The 22464-nt window shown below is 45.8% G+C and overlaps 1 protein-coding gene across 5 annotated transcripts in view; it reads right to left on the bottom strand.

Moving 5' to 3' along the window:
* cdh7a (cadherin 7a) overlaps positions 1–22464 on the bottom strand; it is a 123019-nt gene that overhangs the window by 32236 nt on the left and 68319 nt on the right. For 3 of the 5 annotated variants that reach the window (XM_061804861.1, XM_061804859.1, XM_061804860.1), the window contains 2 exons: positions 11629–11923; positions 6131–6250 (listed from right to left, as the gene is read on the bottom strand). In XM_061804861.1, coding sequence (XP_061660845.1) covers positions 6131–6250; positions 11629–11923 — 415 coding nt within the window. Of the gene's footprint in view, positions 1–5905; positions 6082–6130; positions 6251–11628; positions 11924–16669; positions 16791–22464 lie in introns of those variants that run through there. The other 2 variants (XM_061804862.1, XM_061804863.1) reach the window with 2 other exon arrangements.

The raw sequence follows: 22464 nt of genomic DNA, 5'->3' as shown, positions 1-22464 counted from the left end.
AATATTATTTCAAGTATTGCTCAAGATGTACTTTTCCAATCGTCCTCAGAAAAAGTGTAACAGTTTGAACGATGTATGCTAACCAACGCAGCAGCACATGGATCTGGTGTTTAGCTCGTCTACTTTGCAGTTCTGAGAAACTGGTCTTGAATCAACATGTTCAAGATGTTAGTTTTCTTCAAGTACACAAGGTCCCTCAAACAAAAACATCGACGATAAATAGTCCATCGGCATCAATCTGAAGTTGACTTGTTTTTCTGTATGCGCCCTGTGACTGGTTGGAATCCAGTCCAAAGTGTACGCCCCACCTCTCGGGAAAAGTCCGCAAGGGGAGGTTCCGGTAAAACTTGTGACCTTCATGAGGACAAGCCCGACATGAAGTTGATGGATGGGTGCATAAACAGTTCATCAAATTAGCCTGTTGGTATGCGAGTTGTGGAAAGTTTATCTCTGTTGTCAGACCAAACAAAAACTTCTTTCACACGCAGTGTCTGCAAAATTGCCACATCAGACACATTACTTTAGATTTGATACCGCTAAGTCGATTACGTCTCCTCTTTCAGCCACTTAGTAAGACAAACTACTTTTGCTCCTAATACTTTTTTTTTTTTTTTTTTATTCCAACACAGCACAGCAGGAAGTCTCGGATGGTAAACTCCTCACTCAGGTACGCCTTACAAGCCCAAAAATTTGCAGGTTCACTTTCTCATTCCCGGCAAGCATCTTTCAATAAATACGGCAGAAGAAGTTCATCTTGGCATCCTTACCCCAGCCTTCCCTAATCACATCCACAGAACCCCTGCTGTCGCACCGTTCTGTTCTGTAGCCCAAAAATTCTCGGGTCCACTTCATCCCGCTATGACCTGTGGGGAGCCAGGTTCCCACCCTCGCTTGTGAAACTGTAGGCCAGAGTCTGATAGAGCAAGATCGTGGATACAAGCGGACGAATTGAGTTTCATCCGCAGGGTTTCCAGATTGTGTCCTACCAATATACCTTTTTACTCATTCAGAAATAGACCCGCTCTGGGGGCTTATGTGCATGGGTTCAGGGGATTCTGATTGTAATAGTAAAGACTGTCATGTAGCAGCCAGTCATTAATTGGCTTTTTTGGGCTGCAGCACATCAGTGTCCATTTTTGATGCAACCGTTGTGTTGGAGGCTACTTTGAAACACCTTGTCGATACCAAGTGTTGGCACACCGAGGGGGGGCTCCATGCGGTTTGCCGGATCAGCACGAGTTACTAATTAGTCCCATTTGCGGCACACGCCTGAGTCCGTGGTGGTGGGTGACTTTGACAAAGTGCTCCCAACCGTGATGGCGCTCTGGCAGTGAGGTGGACGAGGGCTCATGGTGTTGGTGGTGGTGGTGGGGGGTGTTAAAGAAAGCCGTGCGGCTGCTTGCTGTGTTGCATCCCTGGATCACTTTCTTCCAACAACTCTTTTTTTTTTTTTTTTAATCCCAAATTGAATCTCCAAGGTGCCCTTGGGAAGCGCTCCTTAATCCTGAATAGCTCCGTCCGCTTCCCAGCAATGCATAATGCAAGCCAAATACATACGTCGCCACGCCTACAGTGGTTAACTTTTGTAATTTATATAGATCGATTGCAGTTTGAAGGTGAAGCCGCGGAAAGGTGTTAAGGACCGGGCTCCTAATTGTTAACCGCCTCAAGGGGGTTCGAGCGGCGTGCGGCCTCGACGACAACGCGGGTCCTTCAGCCCGTAATTATCGGCGCACATTAAAGCCGCTCGAGATGCACGTATGCAAAGTCAGGAATAACGAGAGCACAATCGAGTTAGCGTGTAACACCGCGTGCCTTAATTACATTCTGAAGGGTATTTAAAGCAGTGACACGACTCGCCTCGCACAAGAAAAAGCCTACATGTGCTCGTGACAGGTGATGGCCGGCGAGACGGCTTCGGCTGCTCTCGCCGGAGAATCTAATTAAAAGCCGGGCGCTCAAACAAAAGAAAAGGCCACGTCCAATCCCGACCGGCCGCCCTCTCATATCCTGTGTGAAAATGTCAAAAAGGAGACGTGCGCCGGCAGTGATCGTCTTGTGATTGAGATGTTAGCGCGGGCCGTTTTTGTGTGTGAGCGAGGGGGCTCCCACTGTGGCGACGGCCCCAAATCGAGGACGTTATGGCCCGAGGCGTCTCGTAAATCTCCCGGCCTCCCCCTGTTGGCTAATATAGCGGCTTGTGGTGCAATTATTTTCCCTGTGATGACAAACAACACACCAAAACATTTGCGAGTGTGACTAACACATCCTGTCAGGAGGCCGCTGATGGAGAGTTCAGTGGACACCGCGTACAGACGAGGAGCAATTTGGTGGTACCCTCCTGTTAAAGAAAGAAAAGCCGCTAAAAATGACTTGTTCTTAGCCCTCCTTGCCCGTTTTAGGAGCACACTTTGGTTTCTAATCCTGAAAGTGATCCCAAACAACTCATTACGCGTCAGCTGTCCTCATACTGTGCTCAGAGTCCGTATCAGCAGTCCTACTTAAAATATGACAGGTAACTCTCGTGCAACAAGCCCACTGTGCATCATAGAACTGCAATCATCATTGTCTTCTATTACGCCAAGACGGGACCAGCTCATTGAAGAGAAACTATTAATCACAAAAAATACATCCAGCATCCGTTGCGATAATGACTTTTTGTTGCTTTGTCATTCCTCATATTGGTTGACATGAAACCTGTCCGTGGCCCCCAAAAAGTGTTAAAACATTGAGCACGCATGGCCGAGCGACAGGAGTTTATGTTTTTGTTCCTTCTTTGGGCGATAGCACGCTCTTAACGGCAAAAAAATATGATCTCTCGGCACACGGCCCCTTTGTACGCCGGCATCATGCGGCCCGTTAACGCTGCTGAATGGCTCCAGCCAAGCTTGAATGTCACCTGGCTGGAGACGCCGCTGCCCTGTTTTTGTGTTACGGGGATCTATTTGGTGTAAAAAGGGCCGGCCCGAGGGGCCTCGCAAATCCCTTCCTGCCCTCTTCATGTTTAAGAGCTCATCACCTTCATCAGCGACTCTCGCTAGGCTGCCCGCCGTGCACCAGACCTCCTGTGAAATCTCAACTTTTATTTCCCCCTCCTGAGACAAATGTCAAGTATCCGGCTTTAGCGAGCAAGGGAGGGAAGGGGAGGTGGGGGGGGGGGGGGTCGCTCGCCACCTGTCTGCCGCCAGTGGCGCGGCGACAGCCAGATAAATGCGCGGCAACAACGCGGCTGGTTAGCACCGGGGGCGGCGAGTCAGAGCGCGGCGCGAGGCCGTGTGCCGCAGTAGGGATTTTAATCATCTCCTCTCCCCGGGAATGACACCGGCGCCACACGGGGTAACAAAGATAGAGAGCGAAGGGAGGAGGAGGGAGGACGGGGGAGTTGGATGGCACCCGGCAGACAAACAACAACCTCCCCAACGTCGCCGAGTAGATTAGCCGCGGCTCGCGGTGACAACGGTGTGAGCTTCCGGGCCGTGCGGGTAGGGGGAAATGATATGTTGCCGTTTTATTATTTTTAGGATTCATGGCATCGTTAAAACCGGCCAATATCTCCCAACGAGCCAAGATGGTGCTAAATACATGCAGAGGTGGCAGAACTACGAACAAAAGCTTTACTACAGTCGAAGTAAAGACATTGTCAACACCTTAACCTCATCAGAAAGATGGCAGTTTTCAAAACGTAGCAAGATATGAATATAGCCAGGAGGGATTTTAAGGAATCCGTTGCTGTCCCGGTTGTACAGTACATCCCCTACTGGTTCCTGAAGATGCAAAATATTTGACTTCGGTGCGGTGGTGTGATTACGACCCGCTAACCCTGTAAGCCTAACCCCCCACCCCTCTAACATCATCATAACCCACCCAAACCTGTTTCCCATTTTCTTGTGTGTGTGTGTGGGGGGGGGGGGGGTGTACAATCTATTTCTTTTTGCCCCGTGCTAGATTCTCTTGTCCTGTGATTCCGAGTTCGAACCCTTGTTTCCATGCCGCGCTCCAAGTTCAGACAAACTTTCTGTTAAGACTTGTGCTCGTCGTTAATCAAAGTTTGTGTTTTCTTATACTTTTTTATGTTGTTTTCGACAACAGTTTTTCCTCATTGAGAGTGATCGTCTTCATTGTAGCATTTTTTTTCTCTTTAGTGATTTTCCGTTGTACTTTATCCATTGAACGTTAATCAGCTGAACTTTCCCTTTTTGCGATCCATGGTGTACAGTACGAATGAGTGAACTATATAATCTGTGACATAAAAATCCCTGCATAGTGATTAGGGAGTAGGGAACGAGTTTATGACTCCGAACGCATTTTGGTGAACATATATTGATAGCAGTTTCACCTATTTCGGTGAATGAACCAAGTATTTCTACTTCATCACGTTACACCACCAAAATGATGTGTGTGTGTGTGTGAGGCAGCTTCAGCGAGAGGCATTCATTTGTCTCACGGCAGGCTGCACCCTAAGCCCTAGTTGCTTTGGCCCCTTCATCCATCGCAGGTGTTATTACAATCCAGCCATTATCCGGCTCTAACTTCTCCTTCTCCTTGAGTCGAGTTGACGCCCGGGAAAAGTTTGGCGCTCGTTTGAGTTGTTGAGCCAGGCATTACGGCTGTCTTGCTGCATTGAGGGCTTGATGGAGCCTTTCTGACGCAACTCTGTAAACAGGGTTCACAGGTGTGTGTGTGCGGCGGTGGCAGGCGGCCATGCAGCGGTTCTGCTCCTTAATTGGCTGGCGAGATTCTAGGTGGAACCCGCAACACACACACACACACACAACAAATGGATGGAGTGAGAGTTTCCGCAGTACACAGATTCTATTTTCATAACATAAAGGAGTTAAATACGCTCCGCGACAACTTCCCGCTGTGTATCATTTATAAAAACGGCACGTTGGGCCGTGCAAAAGCAGCAGATTATTGCTTTATTGACCAACATTACGCCGTCGCAAAATGAAAAGTGGACATTTCAGTCCGTTCTCGCCTGGCAGATTTAGTTGCAGACGACTGTAACGACTTCAATGCGGCTTGGTGTTGGCGGAAAGTGTAACACTTAATGGAATTGTTTATTTTCGAGCGTAGCCCCGCGATTGGTGGTCATTTTTCTATAGCTCTCGAGGGCTACGGATTGGTTTGTCCTTATTTCTTTGATCCTGACTCAAGCTAAATGGAGAGAGAGAGAGAGAGGGAGAGCGGTTTGTGTTTTGCAAACTGCAGACAAAACGGATCTAAATATCATTAAAGATGCAATGAAGAGGCCACCGATATCCACACGTATGAAGGAGCATAAGGGGCAGGAGAACATATGACTCTCTTCAACGCCGTAAGAAAAGCTTGAAACATGGTCGAAATTATTCAACCGAAATGGCAGACTTCCTGTGTATTTTTGTGTAATGCTTCTTGTGGACTATTTTGTTGGTCAAGTCATGAGAGGCAAAATAAATGAACTGGCTTTGGGGGCTGAATTGGGGTGCGTTCATTCGTCTTTGAAACCCCCCCAGAAAATGAAGATGAAAAGGACACTTGAAACCAAAATGGCAGACTTTCCGACATGACTTCAAGAGACTTTTTTGTGTGTCTTCTTATGATAGAGACGCCTCCTAAAATTCACATGACCAAGACAAACTGATTTTGAAAAGGTCTTGGAAAATGATTCTGAAATGTCCGCACCAAAGTATAGTGGCAGTCTTTTTTTTCTGGGCCAACTACTGACAAAATCCATGTGGCAGTGTAAAACTGGTTCCAGCAGTGACATTTTGAAAACATCGGTGGCAATATCATACATCTCTGATGGATCCCTTGAAAATGAAGCTAACATTGCTACTTCATACTAAAATGCCAGGGTTTTTTTTTGTGTATTTTCAGGCATGGCTTCTTTTTTTGGGGTGCATCTATTGAAGATAAGACTTACCAACCCAAATTTTTACGGCGAAGATGATGAACTGGCACGGATTTCACCCTTTTTTTCCTGAGTCCAGTTCCACATCCAAACATTTGACTGGGATTCAGGCTAAATGAATGAACCATCGCCCATGACATGATCAGTTGAAAGCGGCATCCCGGCACTGGCAGGCACACAAATTATCTTTCCTTCCTTCCATCCTTCCTACCCGGGCCCGTGGTCGCAAACACCCACCTGTCTTGGGCTCCACGGAGAAGTAGGGTTGCCCGTGCACGATGCTGTACACCACCCTGGCGCTGTTCCCGTACGTGGGGTCGTCGGCGTCCGTGGCCGCCACTTGCACCACCATGGTTCCTGCGGGGGCGGACGGGCCGTCATTAGTTACCGTGGCAACAGCCGCAAACGCGACTAATTGTGGAAACGGCGGCGGCGGGCGCGTGACCGATTGCACTTGAAAGCGGACCGAGGAGGGGAAGTTGGCGGCGACCAAACTGGGAGGGGGTGACGGAAAAGAAACTTGAGAGGAGGTAAATAATGTCATTAAGGTATAATACCGTCTTTATTTCTTGGTGCTGCTGTTTATCTTTGCGGTGACTTTGGATTTTCATATGTAATGAAGAACAAGCTTTTCTGATGAGACGTGCGCTAAAATAGCACAAAACAAAAACAAAAACAAAAAAAACACCCACGGCTGCCACGTTTGTTTACAAGCTGGAGTGCTTCTCCTTTAGGTTTTAAACTTTACATTCCCCTTGTTTCCATTTCTTGTCCCGATGGCGGGAGCGCTTTGAAGCCAAAATGTAGAAGCCAGATGGAGAGTGTGACCCATCTGTCCATGCTAACGAGGACTTAAGCCTTGTTTGTCCACGATGTTCCGGCACATTCAGACGTCGCAGCTCAGCCGGTACAAAATTCAGATTGGAATGTGGAACTCCAGTTCGACGCTTTACTACACGATATTCTTTAATCAAATGAAGGTTTCGTGCCAGGGTCGGGTTTTCAATCAAGGGTTACAGTTTCAAATTAGGGCTTCAAGACTTTGTTTTGTTTGAGCTTCAAACAAAGGTGCAGATTTTCATCTAGGGTTATGAGCCAGGGTTTGGGTTTTACATGAGTTGCTGTTTTAAACAATAATTAGGGTTTAAAGATAAGGTTTCAAAGTCGTATTTCAAGCCTGGTTAAGGGTTTTCAAAGGAATGGGGTTCAAATTAGGGTTTGTTTTTCCAATATGGGACTCAAGAAATGGTGAGGCCTTCACAGTTTCAAGCTTTGGTTGTACTTTTAGTAAACAATGGTTAGCGTTTCAAGTTCAGGTTTTAAGACAGGACTTCAAACATGGATGAGGATTTCAAGTCTAGGTTTGAAACCATGGAGAGAGTTTCAAAAAGAGGGCAGGGTTCCAAATTAGGGTTTCAAGCACTGGTAAAAGCTTCAAACAACCGTTTTTGGCTCCAAAGTGGTCTTTTAAGATTAAGGTTTCATGCAAATGTTAAGGTTACAATTTGCGATTTCAAGACAGGAATGGCTTTTCAAAGAAAGGTTTTTAAACCTGGATTCAATTTTAAAATCTGGATTAGGCTCATAAATTAGGGTTTAGAGGTTGGTAATGCTTCGATTTGAAAAAGAAAAACATATATATATATATATATATGAGGAGTACAATATGATGCTCCTTACAAAACAAATTAATTCAAAGAAAAAAATGGTGATCTCTTCAAGGGCATAAATTCAAGAAATAATTGCAGCTACTTTCATTCTCTTTGTGCGCCAGATTTGTTTGTGACTTGCGCTCTTGCAAAAAAAAAATAATTAAATTTTTTTTTTTTTTTTTTTTTGGCAGGCAGGCCGGCAGCTGAATATTTCACTTTAATGACGCTGCGGGCCGAGCGCGCGTTTATATCGTAGCATATGACAGAAAAGCGCCGCCTTTTGGGAAGCAAAGCCGCTCGTAAAAAAAGGTGCCTTTCCGACGCCGGACGCGTTTTACAGGCTTTTACAGAATGAAGTGATCATGGAAATTGAAGATTAGAGTCCTCCGTGCGCCTCGTAAAGCGGAATTAACAGGCTTTGTCTGCCGTACGTTCGACACCGGGAAGTTATCGCCGTGCCGGCCGGCCGGAGAAGGACACCTGGATTATATCATCAGCTCTTAGTCATGACATCTCATATTACGGCCTGTTGAAAGCGCCAAGGTCAAAGGACGAGAAGTCGAGCCAGGTGTAAATCATCACAGCGACGCAGTTAAAACTGCGGCGTGCCAAGATCCTGATCGGACTCGGGGATTTGTGGTTGAGGGCGACGACCTTGTTTGAACTTTGCTGGCTTCAAATAAGGTCTGAAATGAGGGTTTCGAGGCGGGTGAGGCGGATGGAAAAAGAAAACCTGCTCGTATCCAAATGATATTTTCTCGTCTGGCATCATCCGAGCCTCTTCAACAATTCGCCCGTTTTCATCGCCGCGATGTCATCTTGTATTAAGGCCTACATTTACTGAATGTTGGGAGTTTTTTGACCGGCAAAACAATAGGTGCAAAAGAGTCACTGGAAAATATTTAATGAAACCCGAGCTTGTGATTTTAATTATGCACAACATGGTAGAAAAAAGTGGATTTTGATGTTTATTAATGGTTGCAAAAAAATGCTATTTAAAAAGGCTTATTTATGAATTGGCACAAGTTAGCAGGCAGCATCCTGTGCGTCTTTTCTTTGAAATCACAGCCGTGATTAAGACAAAAGCCTTGTAAGATCGAAGCGGCCGAAAGGTCCCCCCTTGTACGCCTCTCAACACTTTCATCAATTCATCTGAAGATTTGCTTGAAATGAAAGCCATTTATCAGCTTTGTCGGGCCGCCTGCGCTAACGATTTAAAGACATCTGTTGAAGAATTACGGCGGACGAGAAGGGCTCGGCCCGTCCCTCGTCATATTTGTTTGGACGGGTTTTCAAGGAAGCCTTACGGTTTTAAGTTGAGGTTTCAAACCGGGGTTTCAGGCAGGTGAAAAACTACACTAAAACTAATAAGCACTCAAATATGGGTGAGAAGTAAATAAAGTGTGGGTGTCAGAGGTGGTAGATGCAGGCCGCCAGTCGCTCCCTTATCTGGACTCCACACTGCAATCTCGTGCTTACTTAAACCCAAGCGCTGCGCCGGGCGCCGTTGTAATTCTTCCCCGATCGGTGTCGGAAGCGAAGCGCTGCCTGCGCCGCTCACAATGCCGACATTTCCATTTGGACTTGAAAGGTAGCATCTTTACTTTTCCGCTAAATCCCATCTGTATGCTAGTACCATGTGGCTTTCACATTTTGCGGAGAGGAAGAATTTATTGTTGCAGCGTTACAAAAAAAAAAAGAAAAATGTTTTCATGACCGCAATGTGTGTTAGTGAAATCCCATTCAAGATAATGCTCGCTTTCCAGTGTGCATTTTCTTAAAGATGATCTTAATGAGTTGTTTCTGGCCCATAGGCTAGATTATTTTGTAAAGCCAATTAGCTTATCTAACTAGATAAACTAAATGGACATTTGTTTTCTTAGCTTACCAAATTAGTCAGTAATTCCTCATGCTACTTAACAGTTAGATAAATTATATACTTTTCTACTGTCAATGCAATTATGATACTAATCGTATCAATTAATTAATTTCCTGTAGTTACTCACGAATCGAGATCATCTTTAGCACTTTTGCTAAAAAGTACAGAGGGGGTTAGAATCTAGATGATAGTCAAACGAGATAACAAGCCAGACTTTACCATCTATCTACTGAGGCATGCTATGAATCTTATCGATCACGTAAGTTTGCTACATATGAAATTAACTTGAAGACAATTAGCTTTTTTCTAAATTCATACTTAAGATGGTTAGCCTATCTATCTATCTGTAGGTATCAATTAAGTGAACATGTTTGCTTTCTTAACAAGACAGTTTTTCTCTCCACCTCACTGAACTGCTTTACATATTTTACTCAAGGTGGTTAACACTTCATCAATATACGATTAGTTACCCATCTATTAATCAGTTGTAGCTGCGTAGGACATCAATCAAGTTAGATGTCTTATTTGAGCAAAGTTACATGATTTATAAAGCTTATATAAGTGGACATAAGAGGCCCCGTAGCTCAGTGGTTAGAGCACTGGTTTGGTAAACCAGCGGTCGTGGGTTCGTATCCCACGGGGGCCTCCACTCCCTGAGAAGGGTTGTGTCAGGAAGGGCATCCGGTGTAAAAAATTGTGCCAAACATATATGTGCGTTCATCTGAGATGACATGCTGTGGCGACGCCGAAAGAAACTTACTTACTTTTACATGATTTTTCAAGCTTATCTTATCCAGTGCAGTTAGTTAGCATGTCAGTGTCTCCATGTTGAAATTGGAATGTTGCTGTACTGTACAGCAGTGACAGCGTGGCTGTGACATCCAGCTTGCGCCGTGATGAGATTTCCGCTCCCGGGCTCGCCGACGGCATTTGGCAAACGCAGCTCGAGGACGCCTGCCATGACGACGAGGCCAGATAACATCGTGATGGGCAGAAACGGGTTTGTCCCCAATCAGAATGTTTGTCTCAATCAGAGGGGGGGGGGGGCACGCAGGTAGCCGTAAACGTGAACTAGGAAAGGAAACACGCCTGCGGCATTCCATCCGGCCAGCCTGATTCAGATGTTAGCGTCGCCCGAGTAGCTTCGCAAACGTGCGTCACTCATCAACAACCCGCAGGCCGACGTTGGCATTTTAGGTGATGTATGCAAATCAAGCTACATGGGCTGACAATATAACGAGCCCGGCCGGTATTAAAAAGACCACAGGCCGCTGACCAAGTCAGAGGGATAGAAACTAACGCCGGAATAGCCGCTCTTGCCCCCGCTGTCTTTATCACGCAACTGCTAGGTTCACTGGCCTCGGGGATGCTGTTGTTTTTACTTGGATTTACTCACATTTGCGGCGTGAGCACATGGAGATCTTGAAGTGGACAAGCAAAAGGGCTGTTATGGGAAGTACTTTGGCGTTAGGGTAGGGTTAGGTTTAGGGGGGTTGGTTTTAGAGCTTAGATGGTTTGGAAGTGGTTTGAGGGTAGGGATTAGGGAAAGTGTTTTTCAGGGGATAAAGTTTTAGGGTTAAGAGCTTGGGGTTAGGGTTAGTAAGAGAAATAATTAAGGAATAGTGCCTATTTATTGAATGTCGATTGTTCTTTGTTCTAGTTTGTTTGTTGTTCTTCTCAGTACTCAACATAAATGTTGTATCGGGGCGGCACCAGCTGCCAGAGACAAAGTGTTGTGATATACTTAGCCATTAAAGCTGATACTGTACAGTTGCTAGATACATTTCAGAGGGTTAGAGTAGGTGGTTTAGGGAGTTAGGCGCTAGCGTTTGGGTGAGGGGGGTAGGGAGTCAGGGAACCAGAGTGTAGGAAGATGTGGGTGCTACTGTAGTAAAATAACCTCAAAAGGTCTGAGGGTAGCAGTTGAATTCATCCCTATATGACGTTTGGTTCAAAGGTTATTTACAACTGTTGCATCTGTAGTGACCGGAAGCACCACAAATCCCATTTTGTATACTCCCCAACATTGTACAAGAGCCCAAAGTGTTACTCTTTGAAAGTTCGGCCCTAAACATGGAACATGTATGAAGTTCTGTTCAGAATTATTTCCAACTATTCTAATTCATGGATAGTAGCAACACTCAGAATTCCAGCAGGCGACAACCTCCAAACACGGACAATGTTAAATACCAATGCAAGCTCACCGAGGGGTGACATCTCAGGCACGCCGGCAAAGTAGGGCCCATCCAGGAACTTGGGCTCATTATCGTTGATGTCCTGGACTTTGACCACAAACTCGGAGCGGGGCTCGACAGGCAGGTTGGTGAGTCGGTCCACGGCTTGGGCCTGCAGCGTGTAGTAAGCTTGCGCTTCCCGATCCAGCCGCTTGGTGGCGTGGATGTCGCCCGTGTTCTCGTCGATGGTGAAGATGGAGGTGGCGCCCTCGCCCGACAGCACGTACTTCACCTTGCCGTCGCCCTTGTCCACGTCCGAGTGGAGCTGTCAGAAGCAAGGAAATATCTCGTAAATACTGGCAAAGGTTTGAAACCCAAAAACCCACTGACGTGTTAGCATTTTATCAATTAGAAATAGTCAGAATAATGTAAAGCTTTTATCAGCATGTTATTGTTTTAGGAATTATTAGGACTACAGTATCAACTGAATACTGGGCAAGACGTAAAACCTTCAGCCTTGATGCTCAGGGGAGGTTAGCATACCAAATGCTAGCATGTTAGCATTGGAATCAATTCTTTTCTGAAATGGGAATTTCTTAAAACCAGCTACGGAATAGAAAATGTTCAGCACATTTAATCGCAGTTTACGGAACAAAAGATGAGACTTCATTGTAGGAGCAGAATGGACACAAATTATACACAAATGACTTTGCTATTAGGAGCCCGGTGTATATTTGGCATGTGCGTACATATTTATGGTCCATATGTGATGTAAAATATGAGCCAGCAGCACAGAGAGGAGTCATTTGGGGCTCTTTCAATTCATTTTATGCACTTTGGAAGCAAAAAAAAAAACCAGAACGTTTGACTAAACGCTGAAAGCATTGTGTGAGCTGAATTCGTGATCGTAAAGATATTTTGCCTCATTTACTCTGGTCACCAACACGGAGGGTGCAGAGTCGAGCTTAAAAAAAAAAAAAAAAGGGTTTGACGGGCTCCTGCCTTAGCATGTATCAACAGCGAGAAAGCCCGGGTCATGTTCCCGAGTGGGATAAGTCCTTTTTGATTGCTTCATATAAAACACCTGTGAGGACAAAATGATGATCAAAACCTCAATAAAAAAAAAAAAAATCATTTTCATCTTGGGGAAGGAAACCAGGCTGTATTAATAGCAGGAAAAAAAGGTCACGTACAGATCAGACGGATCATTGGCGCGTTATTACCGAAAATCCTTTTGCAGACACTAAGACAAACCTAATGACTTCAGAACGTGCGAAGAGCACGTCCCCTAGCAAAGAACTGCCTGAAAATCCCCAGTGATGTCCATCAAAGGGGAACCTGCCACATTTCTCTACCTAATGAGCCACCGCAGAATTCCTCAATAAGCAGCAGATGTGGCGAGTTTCGGGCTTTTAGCGGGAATGTTTTTGCAGACGCGAAAGCCGAGCTCGGAGATGAAGAGTGCGCCGACGGTGTGCTGTAGCACCCTGGAGGTGAGCGTCCTCCATTTGAAGCACACCGGGACGGAGGAGGAGGAGGAGGCGGCGACTGGGTAAGCGGGGAAGGATGATTTAGCTTTGTCGGCCGGATGAATGTACGCGCTAAATGGGTTGCATTTATATTGCGCCTTCCTAGCTTCGAGGTGCGCAGAGTGCCTCATTCACGCTGTAAAAATTGGAAGAAAGCTACGGTCATCCGGCCCCGGAGCTGGCTTTTTATTTGCGGTCCATAAAAACGGAACGGCTCCAAAATTGCAACGTGAAATAACACAAATTCAACGCTTAAAAATAATGTGGCCTTCACAGAAGCGCAAGGAAACACATCAGCTGCCTTTTGATTGTAAAACAAACCACAATCAATCAGTACAACGGGACACAGAGTACTCGAGCCACATAACACATTGGCCAAACATCTAGTTAAACTGTTAAAGCCGAGAAATATAGCCCGTTGCCTCGCCAATATCATGGTAATACCCGGTTCCATCCTTGGATGAAATAGTACGATTTCTCCAGCTTTGTCTTTTCAGTTCCCCACTGAATCACACACTTTGAAAATAAACATATTGTGTCGGAGCCAAGTTTCCAAAGCAACTCTGCACTTCAGTGTATTAAGATCCTGAAATTAACCGAGGTTGCGTAATCTTCAATTGCTACGGCGGCAAAACATGTCGACAGTCTTTGTTTGTTTGGAGTATAATCACATAGGTCTGGATTTAAAACACCATCAAATGTGCTCACTTGCTCACTTGTTTGTAAGTAAAATACTCATTCACACACCGGTGGGTTGAGAGTCTTGCTCGAGGGCGCATCGATGGGGACTGGGCCAGTCGAGCTTCTGGGATTGAACAAGACTGAGCCATTTTCTGGTGGTATGGCTGTAAAACATGCACACGGCGGGAACAACGGGATCTGGAACTACAGTACGGCCTACCACAGCGAGAAAAAGAGCAACTTCATTGGACACAGCACATGGAATTCAAACAGAATCCAATACCTTAACATTAACACACTAAAGGGTTTTCGTGACTTCATGACGAATACCTGAACAGAAACCCAACTAGCTTAGCTTCGTAGCTTAATCACGATTGCGCCATCTTCAGACCGTACGCCAAAACCTAATTGACTAGCCTAGCGTGCTATTAAAGAGACGGAATGCGGCCGAACAACAAATTGCAAACAAGCCGATCTCTCCCAATGCTTTTAAAAGTACGTCACAATTATGTGACGTAAAGCGGCAAAGACCTGATCGACAGCAAACACACATTTTACCAACGGAACAACGATCCTGCGATCCTTTTTCTTTTCCTCTCGGTCTCAAATCAAAGCCTCGAAGTTTTCAGCAACCTCCGCTGGTGGGACAAAGCTAAACCCTGGATGAAGCCATCCGCCACATGGACGCTGTTTCTTTCGTAAGCTCCTCGCTCTCTGCGGGCCGTCAAAGTGAGGCAATGGTTGCGCATGAAACAAAACAACACGGCTGATATGCTTTGTGCCGGGGACAAAAAACAGAATCGTATTTATGTAATTTTATCTGCCTAATAGATATGCCTTTCAATCACAGCGAGGAAAAACTACAATTGGTTTCATTATAATGACTTTTTCTTCTATTGTGTGCAGCGGCGTCTAATTAAGTTTGTGTGTGTTTGTCATATAGCGCAGTGACAGCGGGCCACTGTCAACATTTTCTTTGCATTACCGCCGGATTACTGTCGACAGCGCTCGTTCAATCTATCAGGAAATGTCAACACGTCGTTAAATAAGCAGCGCCGCTGCAGGTTTAGAGGCTGCGGTCAATATTATATTACATATAAAAGAGTAACACGCCCAACGGTGACGGTACCATGCCAAAGGTTTATATTAATGGAATTCATCAGCGGCAAGGGGCGGCGTTTTGCGTCATCCGGTATCTCCACACTCAAAGCGTTAACTCGTCGCACAGAGTCAACATTTCATCTCGGGGGCGGACCCTTTGTGGAGGTTTGTTCCCGGCAGATGCCAGAAACCCAGCAACCGTGCCGTGCCCAAGTTCAAACAAGAAGGGCCGTATTCTTTTTCAACTTTGCGCTACGTCCCACGCTCGCTGTCAACAAATTCTCGTTGCTCGTTCCGATTTACGACGTTGCCGCATTCCAGAAAACTGAGAACTCGTAAATATTTTTCTAGTGAAGGAAGAGTGAGTGGTCTCACTTAGGGATGGATGCACTACAACGATAAATACTGGGCAATCTATCTATGTCGGTGATATATATTGACAGGCAAAATATTTCATTTTTCTTCTACAAGATGGGAGAGGGTACGGTCATCCTACAAATAGACATTCCCCATCGACACGAGATCATCATTAGTTCAGTATTTTTTTTTTTTTTTTTTTTTGTTCACTGGTTCTGCCACGTCGGCTCGATAAAGGTTGGAAAGCACTGCACTAAAAGAGCTTAAAAGTCCGTTACGGTCTTTAAACGCGTCTCGGTGGATGCCACCATTGTTGCGCAACGTCAGACGACGACGACGCCGTTTCGACAAAGTCCGGTGCATCGATTTAGCGGCGCGGCGATTCTGAGGAGCGTACGACGGGCCATCTCGAATTGTTGTCTGTAACGCAGCACTACGAGTCTCCCCGTCTGCCGTTATTGGTTATTATTGATTTTGAATTTGATACACAACCGTCCTGCATGAAAATGGGTTCGTAGATAAAGTGCATCTCTTCGTCAGTCGCAGTACACAAAGTGAAAGTAAAAATATGAGCTTGTTGAATTAAATTAACTCCTCACAAAAACGATCGAAGAGTCTTTCGGATGTCGTCGTTTTATTTATTTATGTTTCAATTTCTGACTTCTTAGCAGTCTCCGACGCAAGAAAAGTAGATTTTCTGCAGTATTAAACCTGGAATTTCTCTGTCTCCTTTTCGATTTCGTGGCGTGTGGAGCCGCAGACGCTTGAATGTCAGACCAAGGTGACGCAATTGGTCACAATTGAAATGGCAAAATCCCATTTAACCGTATCCCATTTTAAATGTCGAGACACTTCGTTTGCCGTCAACTCTCATCACGATGCGCTGTCTTATATTATTTTTGTACTCCTTGTACTATTTTGTGGCAAACAACACCCTTGGCACTTGGTACTAATATTCTTCTTGACTCCAGAAGAAACTTGTACTCCTTTTTCAGCTATGAACATTTTTGGTCATATTTAGATTTCAGAGGTGGCAAACCAATGTTGGGCTTGTATTTAGGATCTTATGATTATTTTTCTTCCCTTGAATTTAGATGAAAGTGTGTACTTATTTTTAAGTTCATAATATTTTGGCCCCAAGACAAAGGGAGGATCAGCTGATAAAGCGTTGGCCTCACAGTTCTGAGGTCCCAGGTTCAATCCCGGACCCGCATGTGTGGAGTTTGCATGTTCTCCCCCTGCCTGCGTGGGTTTTCTCCGGGCACTCCGGTTTCCTCCCACGTCCCAAAAACATGCAACATTAATTGGACACTCTAAATTGCTCCTTGGTGTGATTGTGAGCGCGACTGTTTGTCTCTATGTGCCTTGCGATTGGCTGGCGACCAGTTTAGGGTGTACCCCACCTCCTGCCCGTTGACAGCTGAGATTGGCTCCAGCACTCCCTCGTGAGGATAAGCGGCAAAGAAAATGGATGGATGGATGGATGGATGGACGAGTAGCACCAGTGATGGGACATTGTGATTTCTGAGGAATAATGAAAAAGTTATCACTCAAAAATGCAAACACTTGCCAAAATGGATAGAAAGTATTACGTGTAGAAATGTACATTTCTTTCCTTCTTAAATAATTGACTGTGAGAAATTAAAATAATTGTCAAAAGATGACTCTTGCATTATGAAGAATCGCATAAGGAATGAAAGTGGGAACGAAATTGCTGGCGCGTTTGCCTTCATCTGTTTCCAAAAGGTTGGCGAGCCGTGAACGGCGGAACTGATTTCACAGCTGACCAAGTCGGAAAATCCACTTTTTAAAGACGGCGCTCGACTCCTCGTCCAATGGGATTTGTTCTTTGTCACGTGTTTGGGGAGCCGCTTGTAACATCGTAGATCGCGTAAAGATTACACAGGCAAAACCACATTTTCATGAGCATAAAGATTATTTTGCTTTGTACTTTGGTCATGCTTCTTTTTTTTGTCTGGATCTTCTTTGAATTAAAATGTGTGCACCTTTGCCGTTAATAACGTCCAAGATGGGATATTGATTTCACAGGTGACAAAGCGTCATCCCATTTTAACATCGGGTACATCTCCATCGCTGTCAACACTCCTTTTTAGCTAATAAGACACTATATCATATTTGTTCTTTATTGATTTCACCCGTGACAAATATGGAAGTCTTGGCAGCGCCCGATTGCACTCCGCGCCATTAGCTCTTTTTCCAGCTGCTCTTGAAAAGTTTCAACTCTTGAGAGACTTTTGAGACTTGCAAAAGTACACGCATTTAAAAAAAATAAATAAAAAATTATATCCCCTGCAGGTAAAGCTCAAAGGTAGTCGGAGGGGGATCACGGAGACGGCGTGACGCGGAATGTGAACCTTGGTTAAATGAGCGCTGATCATCCCTTTGCGAGCCAAACGGGTCTCCCGGGAACGGCGGCCCCGCTGCAGCAGCTTTGTGTTGATCTTGTTGTGCAGCTAAACAGCACAAAAAGAACCGCTGATACGCGCCCGTGAGAAGTGTTGCACCACTTTTTCCTTTTGTGTTCTGTGCAAATTACACACAGTTCCGTGTTGGGGCCTGCCGCTGTGCAACGCGAGAAGGGTAACGTTTGAAACTTTTGTGCCGTTCCGTTCGCGAGAGAGCGGCGGCGAGGCTGCGAAGAGGTCCATTCCTGCAGGCAACCTTTGAGCAACAGCACATCACAAACGAGCTGGAGAGCCTTCAATCAACAGTCGGGCCTCGGGTTGTTCCGCAGAGTACTTTTTGAATTGAGTGCCGCCCGCAGCGAGGCAGTGACACAGAAGGAAAGCGACAACTCTGAAAATGAAACATGCAGACAATAATTTCCAGCATAAAACCATCATTGTGGCGCAGTACAACAGGCGCGAGTTATTGTTTGGTTGTTTGGCTTCCCGGGACGAGGAGGAAATGCAAATTCCACGCAGGAAGAACCGCGGCAGAGATTCAAACCCAGAAACTCAGAACTGTGAGGCAGACACGGTGACTACAAGGCACCTGACTGCCCGTTTGACATTTCCTTTTTTTTTTTTTTTTAATTCTTTGCACTTTCTATTTTCGTCCAAATCAAATTCCCTGTCTGCGTTTAATTGAATTATTGGTCATTTCATCCATTTTTTTTCCCTTGTTTGAATATCAATAACCGAGCAGACGTTTCAATCCGGCAGGCGTAATTCATTAAGACTCGAGTGGTAAATAATTAAAAGAGGAGAACAAAACGAGGGGAAGATGTGTCACTCTGCTCCAGAAAAAAAAAAAAAGATATATAATGCAAAGAGGGCTTGTGAACAGCTGTCACAGACATCGGCACTTTCCATCTCTTCAGCGCGTCCGCCTGTCGCCATGGGAGACGCGCAACACATGCCGAGCCTGCCGAAATTCATTTGGAAGTGTGCAACAGGGCGCTGAACCATTGCCACTAAGTGACCAAAACATTTGGTACGCCCGCATCTCATGTGATGTATCCAAAACAGGACCTCGTCAAGATGTATTCTGTTAAAAAAAATAATCAGAATAATAATTTGCGTGTTGAAAACGGGCGATGTGACCCGACTCCCGACAGAAAAGAGGCGAGCGCTCCACTCCGTTTTCTGGCCTCGCGTTCAGAACTCGCCACATAGGATGTCAGTTGTTTAATCTGCACAAGCGAACAATGCGCAACATCTTGACAGCGCCGGACAAAGACAAACGCCGACCGCCGCTTCTGGGGGCTTAACGAGAAAACGCAGGGACAATGCGCTTTCCGTCACGTGACCGCGGCTGCCGGTGCACGAACGCTGCCTTGATATGATACGCGTTCGTACGAGGGGGGCAAAACACACGGCCGTGGCGGCGCTCCAAGCGTCGGAAACAATGAGACGTGACATCAGAGGGAGAGCGAGGAGTACCGCCGGCCAAAGTTACAGACTGAAGGCCCCGATGATGAATGGCGGACATTTGTGATGGGAGTTCATATCCAGCCCGAGAGACTGATGGTCTCCCCGTGTTCGACACTCAGCACCTGTATCACTGCCAAGAGTGACGCACTTTGGGAAAAGTCGTTCGGGCTCACAGTTCGTCAGGAAAATGGACTGTTATGATTTAAACACGCTAGGCTTCAAATCTTTTGGTTGAGTAAAGTTCAACATCAACCGTTTGCTGTCTTTTTAGGAAACAAACAATGGAGGTAAATCCCCAAGTTGAGACGAAATGTCGTTTCTGTAAAAAAGCATGTCGCTAGCAACGACGTCTGCTAGTCGTAAACTAACAATGCCATGTATTTGTACCCTTACACGCCTGGCGCTACCAAAATGATTTGCGTCAAATCTCAAGACTGCCCCATGACTTCCTGTGGTACTGCAATTCTTGCAAAATCCGCAAGATCCGGTCCCGATAAGACGCTAACAAAACACAAAGGCTCTGACTGATTTGATTTGATTGTTGTCAGTTGCGGCCTAACTTGTGAATTGTGGCACCTGTAGAGGAAATCATAACCATATGGCCGAGAGATGCTTTATTATTCACACCGGGGAAATTCGGGACTGCCGACATCCGCCGTCTGATCCGAGAGAAGCGAGATGCTGGCCCCTCAGCTTGGCCACCATTCGCCCGGCGCCACATCAATGGACTTAATCAAAGTGGCAATCAGGGAAAGCTATTGTATTTATTTCTTTATTTTGTGTGCGTGTGTGTGCGCTGCCCTCATCACAGGGATGAGCGCATGAATGGGAGGACAGGAATAGGCATCCCTTTCAAATCATTATGGAGGAGGGAATCAAAGCTCCTTTGTCACAAAAAAGACGACACGGATGCAAACCGCCGCCGCCGCCACAGCCGCTGTTTTGTTAGTTTTCTTTTTTTCTTCTTCTTCTCCCCTCCTGTGCACAAGCAGCAGGAGGCTGCCAGCCGTCTGATGGACACATCTAAATAAAAGTGAACAACGGCGGGCCGACTATATGATATCCGCGCCGCACGGAAGCGCGATGCGAACATTGTGATTTGTTTGAGCTCGTAGGCGTGGCCGCTGCGGCACCTCGGCCATGCCGGGTATGTTGCATCTCAATCGTGGGGTCACGGGAACTCATTCAGTCAATCCGTCTGCTTTCGATAGCGCTTGTACTCATTAGCGTTGCAATTTGGTCGGTCAAGTGGAATTTGATGGAGCTAAAATCAGAATGAAGAAATTGCGACGTTTTGAAGCAACAGATTAGATGGGGCTCGTCGCTTGCTGCGCAAGAAATCAGGCAAATTGGAATGTTGGCAAAACCAAGTTTCAATCATGATCTGATCCAGATCCAGCAAATTTGGAAGAGATGTACATTTAACTCTTTCCAATCTGATCTAATCTGAATGATTCTTTGCGAATAAGGAGAATCAGATGGTGTCATGTTAAAATTAGATTCAATCTGGATCTGATCTATTCCAGATGACAATGTAACATGCAACGTTTTCAGATCTTGAACAGTGTCTTTTCCAATTGAATGGATTTTGTTTTATGTACTTGCAGTGTGAGAGGCTGTCATGTCAAACCGACTTTCGATCAGGATTTGGGTAGAAATTGACGTGTATCTTTCTCAATTTCAACCCGTAACTGGTTCAGGTATCACATTTGGCGGCGCTGTAAATCCAAGTGCGGACGTTTCCATCTCAATTGGCTCACATCAGGTTGCCATTTGTTGTGCCTCTACGGGCTCTGACTACTCTCGGAAGGACATAAACTTGAGCTCCTTTTGGCTATTAAGATCCTAGCCGCTAGTCATTGATTTCACGGGTGATAAAACGCTGAAGCCTTGGCAGCCCGGCCACAGTGTTCCAATTGGACTTGCTCGCGTAGACGACGGGACCACCCGGCCACCCCTCCGCAGCCGTGCGTCAGTTCAACGTGAGTCAGAGCCCACAAAATGTTGAAAAGCGCAAATGGGGTGTTAACGGGGTGATTTGTGATGGTGTGCCTTCAGAAATGGGCCACAACGCCCGAAAAGTGGAGTGTTGATTGGAAGCAACTAAACGCACAGATCAATTTTTTGTTTTTTCTTTCGGCAAGCAAGGAAAAATAGCCATAAATATCCGCTCCGGGAAGGCCCGGCCAGATATTTACAAGAGTTACAACATTGTGGACTTACACACAAACGCACGCAGCCCACACACTCATGCCAGATAAATAATATGATTTGGTGGAGGAGCTCACGGCGGGTCAAGGGAACGATTTGACCTGCTCTTCGTCTGCCACTGGTGCGCCGTTGGCAACGGTGCCAGAAAACACAAACATTGAAGTTGACACGAGGACAAACGGGACGCCGTGCAGTCTTGACACTTGTTGACAAATATTTTCATTTGTTAGTAGTTGTACTAGGGTAGTACTACATCTACTACTACTACTACTGATAATAATAATCGTAAAACCAACATTGTATGTGGATTTAAAAAAAAAAATAAGGTGTGGGATGCCTTTCAGTACTTTGTCCACGTGTGCTAAAAATGACTTCTTGGCACTTTGTTCAAAAGTCAAAAGTTGACTGTGGGGAAAAAAAGAAAAAAGTCTCGGAAGAAGGAACAAGGCTGTTCCACTTCTTGGTCAAAAGGCAGACGTGCCGCGAGGAGGATGCGCCGAGTGATGAATGGAATAAAATCCTTGCTTAATGACACCGGCGGAGATTTGTGGCTGATTTTACGAGCGGCGGCCGGGGTGCGGGGCGAGGAGGGGGCTGGGGAAGGGAACTTTGTTGAATTGTGAAGGTGAGCCATCAAGGTTAGTCTCACTCTCCCGCTCCTGAAAAACAGTTTGCTAAATCCCATTTTCCGGCCCTATGATGAAAAAGTGAGCGTCGTGGCGGTGGAGCCATTACGGCGGCGGAGGCTGCCGCTTCGACGGGAGTTTCTCAGGGACCGCTCCGTCTTTTCCTTCCCGTCTTGATCTTGAGCGTAATGTGACAAAGCCCCTTTGCTTTTCTCCCCCCCCCCTCCCAAAAATAAAAAAAAATACGCCATCCAATTTGCACGGCCCCTACTGGAAAGTAAAAAGTGGCAATAGCGCTCTGCTTTGTGGCCTTTTTAAAGAGGCTGCTCTCCATCCGTCTTGCAGCCACTCTGCATTGTCTTTAAAAAAAAAAAAAGCCCAGATAAAATGTCCTAAAAGTGCTCCTCTTCCCCGCTCCTTCGTGTAGCACCATCCATCATACCTTTTATATCGCCACCTAATTAT

The sequence above is a fragment of the Syngnathoides biaculeatus genome, chromosome 19 (assembly GCF_019802595.1).
Source record: "Syngnathoides biaculeatus isolate LvHL_M chromosome 19, ASM1980259v1, whole genome shotgun sequence".
Taxonomy (NCBI): domain Eukaryota; kingdom Metazoa; phylum Chordata; class Actinopteri; order Syngnathiformes; family Syngnathidae; genus Syngnathoides; species Syngnathoides biaculeatus.
This window is presented reverse-complemented; position numbering and strand designations above follow the sequence as displayed.